General features: G+C 37.4%; 1 protein-coding gene across 1 annotated transcript; it reads left to right on the forward strand.

Annotated features, from left to right (window-relative positions):
• LOC149214890 (protein DETOXIFICATION 27-like) lies at positions 1-5,705 on the forward strand. The gene is made up of 5 exons (XM_089389537.1): positions 1-54; positions 4,439-4,980; positions 5,080-5,162; positions 5,255-5,312; positions 5,447-5,705. Exons 1-5 carry the CDS (start codon positions 1-3, stop codon positions 5,703-5,705), a joined length of 996 nt encoding a protein of 331 aa, XP_089245663.1.
• The last annotated feature ends 896 nt before the right edge of the window (positions 5,706-6,601 follow it).

The raw sequence follows: 6,601 nt of genomic DNA on the forward strand, positions 1-6,601 counted from the left end.
ATGACGATCAGCCAGATGACCTTGTTCGTGAAGGCGCTGAATGCCGCGGAGAACGTGAGGGTTCGAGTTATAACTCTAGAGATTTTCAGGAATATTTACAACAGATTCAAATTTGCAGGCAAGAAATCAACACACAAAATATAGACAACAATGATATTTCTGAAACAAATCTGATTTATCATGGTTTGAACCAGGTGTTCCACACCTTCTATCTATTGGAATTTTTAAAAATTTTTGCCTCCGGGATAGGGAAAGTGGTAGATAGAATGGGCACCTTGCTCAAAACTTGGGGCAGAGTGGGAACCCAAAATAAAGAAGAGGATAATCCCCAATGTATCCCCCACAAACCCATTCCCCTGAAACTTAAAATAGAGAATTGGGACGTATTTGTAAAAGGAATGCTTTCTTTCTATGATGCTGATGCAGAAGGGAGTAGATGTGCATTTCATCTATCCGCATTGAAATCAAAAGCATCAGGTTCTTAGATTTCATTTCTCTGATTTAAAACACCATAAATAAGTTCATTAAGATCATAACAAAAATTTCATCAAAGACATGAGGTTCTTGATGTTCCGTTTCTGTGACTAACAATGCGATGAATAAAACTGAATGAATACAAAAGAGTTATGAATAATCTTCTCTTGAGTATCAAAACAGTGACTTCTAAAACTCTGGTAGAAGATGCACCCAGATCTGAAAAAACATTTGCATGATATCAAAGCTTCTAATTCCAAGCCACGAAGGAAACATGCACCCAACAACCAACCTTCAAATAAAGGATCAGTTGTTTTGCAAAACTCGGCCATGCCAAAAACTGAGTATATACCCTTTAGAAAACCAAAAAAATCTCCCAAACTGTTGACAATTTTAAAAAAATTCTCGTGTCTCATCTAATTGAGGCCATTTTTCAAAAACACCATTGTTTGGAATTTTGAAATTCCCCTTCAATTTCCTGGAAACTGCACCTAAAGTTCATTGTTGAAAAATGCCCACGAAATTTTGATGAGTGGTTTCCAAAAGCAATTTCTCAGTGGAGGGGGAGAGGAGGGATGGGTTCCATGGTATTGAAAATTGTCCAGGGGGTTCTACTATGAACTTGCTGCTGCCACATCACCAATAGTTTTTTTCACTCCCTTTGTTAAACATCGAACACCAAAAGGGGGTTCATGATTTATAATAACTATCGATCTGCTATCGTCTTATACTAGATCTACATGATACCCCAAGATTTGATATAGACAGAACTTCAACATTCTCAAATGTTAGTCGGAAACTCGACCAAGATCTTCGAATTCCCTTTATAACAAAAGCAATTGGTTAGCAGACTCAAGATATTTGCTACTAGAATGTGCTCAGAGCCAAAATTATTAAGCTATGCATGCGATGAATAAAACTGAATGAATACAAAAGAGTTATGAATAATCTTCTCTTGAATATCAAAACTAGTGACTTCTAAAACTCGGGTAGAAGATGCACCCAGATCTGAAAAAGCATTTTCATGATATGAACTTCTAATTCGAAGCCATGAAGGAAACATGCACCCAACAACCAACCTTCAAATAAAGGATCAGTGTGCAAAACTTGGCCATGCCAAAAACTGAGTATATACCCTTTAGAAAACCAACAAAATCTCCCAAACTGTTGACAATTTAAAAAAAAAAATCGTGTTTCATCTAATTGAGGCCATTTTTCAAAAACCCCATTGTTTGGAATTTTGAAATTCTCCTTCAATTTCCTGGAAGCCGCACCTAAAGTTCATTGTTGGAAAATGCCCACGAAATTTTGATGAGTGGTTTCCAAAAGCAATTTCTCGATGGAGGGGGAGAGGAGGGATGGGTTCCATGGTATTGAAAACTGTCAAGGGGATGCTACTATGAACCTGCTGCTGCCACATCACCAATAGTTTTTTTCACTCCCTTTGTTAAACATCGAACACATAGAGGCAGTTCACGATCTATAATAACTATCAATCTTCTACCGTCTTATACTAGATCTACACGATACCCCAAGATTTGATATAGACAGAACTTCAACATTCTCAAATGTTAGTTGGAAACTCGACCAAGATCTTGGAAATTCCCTTTATAACAAATGCAATAGGTTAGCAGACTCAAGATATTTGCTATTAGAATGTGATCAGAGCCAGAATTATTAAGCTATGCATGCGATGAATAAAATTGAATGAATACAAAAGAGTTATGAATAATCTTCTCTTGGATATCAAAACCAGTGACTTCTAAAACTCTGGTAGAAGATGCACCCAGATCTGAAAAAGCATTTTCATGATATCAAAGCTTCTAATTCCAAGCCAGGAAACATGCACCCAACAACCAACCTTCAAATAAAGGATCAGTTGTTTTGCAAAACTCGGCCATGCCAAAAACTGAGTATATACCCTTTAGAAAACCAACAATATCTCCCAAACTGTCGACAATTTTAAAAAAAATCTCGTGTCTCATCTAATTGAGGCCATTTTTCAAAAACCCCATTGTTTGGAATTTTGAAATTCTCCTTCAATTTCCTGGAAAATGCACCTAAAGTTCATTGTTGGAAAATGCCCGCGAAATTTTGATGAGTGGTTTCCAAAAGCAATTTCTCAGTGGAGGTGGAGAGGAGGGATGGGTTCCATGGTATTGAAAACTGTCAAGGGGGTGCTATTATGAACCTCTTGCTGCCACATCACCAATAGTTTTTTTCACTCCCTTTGTTAAACATCGAACACACAGAGGGGGTTTACGATTTATAATAACTATTGATCTGCGATCGTCTTATACTAGATCTACACGATACCCCAAGATTTGATATAGACAGAACTTCAACATTCTCAAATGTTAGTAGGAAACTGGACCAAGATCTTGGAAATTCCCTTTATAACAAATGCAATTGGTTAGTAGACTCAAGATATTTGCTTTTAGAATGTGGTTAGAGCCAAAATTATTAAGCTATGTATGCGATGAATAAAACTGAATGAATACAAAAGAGTTATGAATAATCTTCTCTTGAATATCAAAACCAGTGACTTCTAAAACTCTGGTAGAAGATGCACCTAGATCTGAAAAAGCATTTTCATGATATCAAAGCTTCTAATTCGAAGCCATGAAGGAAACATGCACCCAACAACCAACCTTCAAATAAAGGATTAGTTGTTTTGCAAAACTCAGCCATGCCAAAAACTGAGTATATACCCTTTAGAAAACCAACAAAATCTCCCAAACTGTTGACAATTTTAAAAAAAATCTCGTGTCTCATCTAATTGAGGCAATTTTTCAAAAACCCCATTGTTTGGAATTTTGAAATTCTCCTTCAATTTCCTCGAAACTGCACCTAAAGTTCATTGTTGGAAAATGCCCACGAAATTTTGATGAGTGGTTTCCTAAAGCAATTTCTCAGTGGAGGGGGCGAGGAGGGATGGGTTCCATGGTATTGAGGCACTTCCAATACTTCTATTGTATTTAAGGAAGGCATTTTATAAATATAATAACAGACAATTGATCAGCTATTATTTCAAAAACAAGATTGTGATCATACAATAATGGAAATACCGATATCTGCTTTCATATCATTGTTGGTAAATCAAAATTAAAGATAATGGAGAAGGCAAAGCAATAATCAAATACCTCAGACGTTCAGCATCAGTCCCGACATCAATTTTCTCCGTCTCTCGGTTTATCAGATTGACAGTTCGAGCAGTATATGTAGTAATTGCACGTAGCAATTGTGGAGGACTCCTGAGCAAATTTAGAGCAATATCCTTCACATCATTTGGTATTTCCCCATCCAAATCAATAACTAGCTTCTCAGCATCTAGATGTGCATGTCCCTGAACACCACCCCCATCATAAGCCGGAAAAGTGTTCTGTATTCTTTCAATGAGATGAGCTGCAAGTGATTCACATGCCTTTCTAATGCTCCTTTCCTGTGCTGTTTCAATAAGAATGAGACCATCCGCTGGCTTGTTGCCCTTAATTGTGGCATAAACTGTATCCTGCTCGTTACGAGCACACAGGATGTCAGGGGTTGCATCTTGCCCACTGCCAACCCTCACTCGCTGTGCATCCCTTGCTTATCAACATAACGATATAGTCGTCGCTGATATTCTGCAAAAATTGTTGCATGTTTCTTCACATCGCTGGTCATAAGCTTCAAGCATTACCTGCTTATGCCTAATACAAAAGAAGAAGAAAAATAACAGTCAATCGCTCTGTTCACACATATAGTTATCAATTTCGCGGGAGAAAAAAAGGTTCTTCGAAAATTATCTCTTCAAATTCTAATCCGCACAAGGAAATTTAATATAGCGACTCCGGACTGTATCCAATTCTAACAGTTTGAAGGTCAAAATTTGAAAGTGATCACTTTGACATTAAACGCAAGTAAATCAGCTATGCCATCATGGCCCCTATTGCTGATGTAGTTTCAACTTGTGTTTTAATGGCAGTTAGGCATGGGCAGTGCCCTGGAAACTCTGTGCGGTCAAGCTTACGGAGCTAAGCAATACCACATGCTGGGAGTATATATGCAACGCTCTTGGATTGTGCTTTTTGTTGTTGCAGTCCTCCTCCTACCAGTTTATATATTTGCCACCCCCCTTCTCAAGTTGATGGGTCAGCCAGATGATATTGCTGAACTATCCGGATCAGTTTCAATCTGGTTCATTCCTCAGCACTTTGCATTTGTATTTATGTTTCTGATTCAGAGATACCTGCAGTCACAGTTGAAAAACATGGTCATTGCCTGGCTTTCTGTAGCTTCATTGGTGCTTCATATTGTCCTAACCTGGCTTTTTATCGTTAAATTGGAAATGGGACTTGTGGGAGCAGCCATTACATTGGATTTAGCGTGGTGGGTGCCTGCAATTGGTCAATTTCTTTATGTTACTTGTGGAGGTTGTCCCCATACGTGGACCGGGCTTTCCAGAAAAGCATTCAGAGACTTGTGGCCTTTTCTCAAGCTCTCCGTCGCATCTGGTGTGATGCTATGGTTAGTTGAACACACCACAACTCACTTTTGAAAGGATTCCTATTTGATTGATTCTAATTTCAGCGCAAAAGGAGCTCACATTATTTGTTTTATCTTCAGTTTAGAGAATTGGTATTACAGGGTGCTGGTCCTCACAGGGAAACTAACAGATCCTCAAGTTGCAGTGAATTCCCTTTCTATCTGGTAAAACCTGCTTCTCTGTTTCTTATTAGAATGATGCATGGTAATTAAATTCACATTCTAATATTTTGAGACTTGAACTTCGTTACTTTCCGCATGAACATCAATGGCTGGGAGATGATGATACCCCCTGGATTCTTTGTTGCAGTTGGGTATGCTCAGTGTACTATTATTTTGGATGGCACCTAATGTCCTTTTTTTAGAATTTGAATGGGTTTCTTTTTGTCTGTTATAGTATTATCTATTTAATTTAGACTTAGGTGTAATTTGAAGTTGATTCTTGCAGAGTGAGGATTGCCAATGAGCTAGGAGCTGGAAATGGCAGGGGAGCCAAATTTGCAATAATTGTCTCTGCAACTACATCAAGTGCAATAGGTGTTGTATTTTGGGTTCTCATTGTGGTCTTCCGCCAGGATTTTGCTCTGTTGTTCACAAGCAGTTCTGTCATCAGAGACACGGTTTCTAGAATGGCGATTTTGCTGGCGTTTACTATTCTCTTCAACAGTGTTCAGCCAGTACTTTTAGGCAATGCACTTGCCTTTTAGGCAATGCACTTGCTTTTCTCGTTGACTCCACTTTGCCAATTTTTCAGAGTAGGAGATTAAAATTGATATGTGAGATTTGAGGTTAAAATTGATCTACTAGAATTTATTTATATCCAACTTAATGAAAAGTTGAAATCTCTTCCATTTAAGACCACACTTATTCTGTTTGGTGCAATAACGTAAACATGCCTGGATGTCATTATAGTTCCTAATAAAAAACAGTTTCATCACCAAAAGTATCACCAAATGTTTAAGTTCAGAAAGGGATCAAATAAATCAAATGCAAACTTGTGAATAAAACTGATCGGACAGAACTCTGTCAAACTCAATGAAAAGTTGAAAATCTCTTACATCCGAAAGAAGCTCCATTCTTTTGGTGCATTGATGTAAAAGTATTCCATCAAATCTATTAAAAAAGATAAATTTAATCTGGGATCTATTAAGCTTAGACCTGGAAAAAAATTAATCCTGCATCTATTAAGCTCAGAAGGGGAAAAACTAAAATAAAAAAACAAAAACAGATGCAAACTTCTGATCATTTAAATGATCAGGTTAAAATTAATATATGAGATTTGGAATATTTAATGATATGGACCAATAGCAAGTAAATTAGAGGTTAAGTCTGAATGTGCATTTCTGGTTCGAAACGGTTTTCAGGGGTAGCTGTTGAATCAGGGTGGCAATCTTATGTTGCGTGGATCAACATTGGCTGTTACTACTTCATTGGAGCTTAAAAAGATCATAGTGTCAAGGCCCTTCTGAACATATCGCATTAATTAGCATATTCGAAACCAGGATATTCCTAATATTTAACAGAATAGCTTAATGTAAACAAGCTGCAAGATCCACAAAACTAATTTGATACAGAGACTTTTCAGAAGTGACAGAAATTAACC

This window comes from Pinus tabuliformis, chromosome 1_1, assembly GCF_031772625.1.
Source record: "Pinus tabuliformis cultivar Carrire ecotype Pingquan chromosome 1_1, CPIR1, whole genome shotgun sequence".
In the NCBI taxonomy this organism is placed as follows: domain Eukaryota; kingdom Viridiplantae; phylum Streptophyta; class Pinopsida; order Pinales; family Pinaceae; genus Pinus; species Pinus tabuliformis.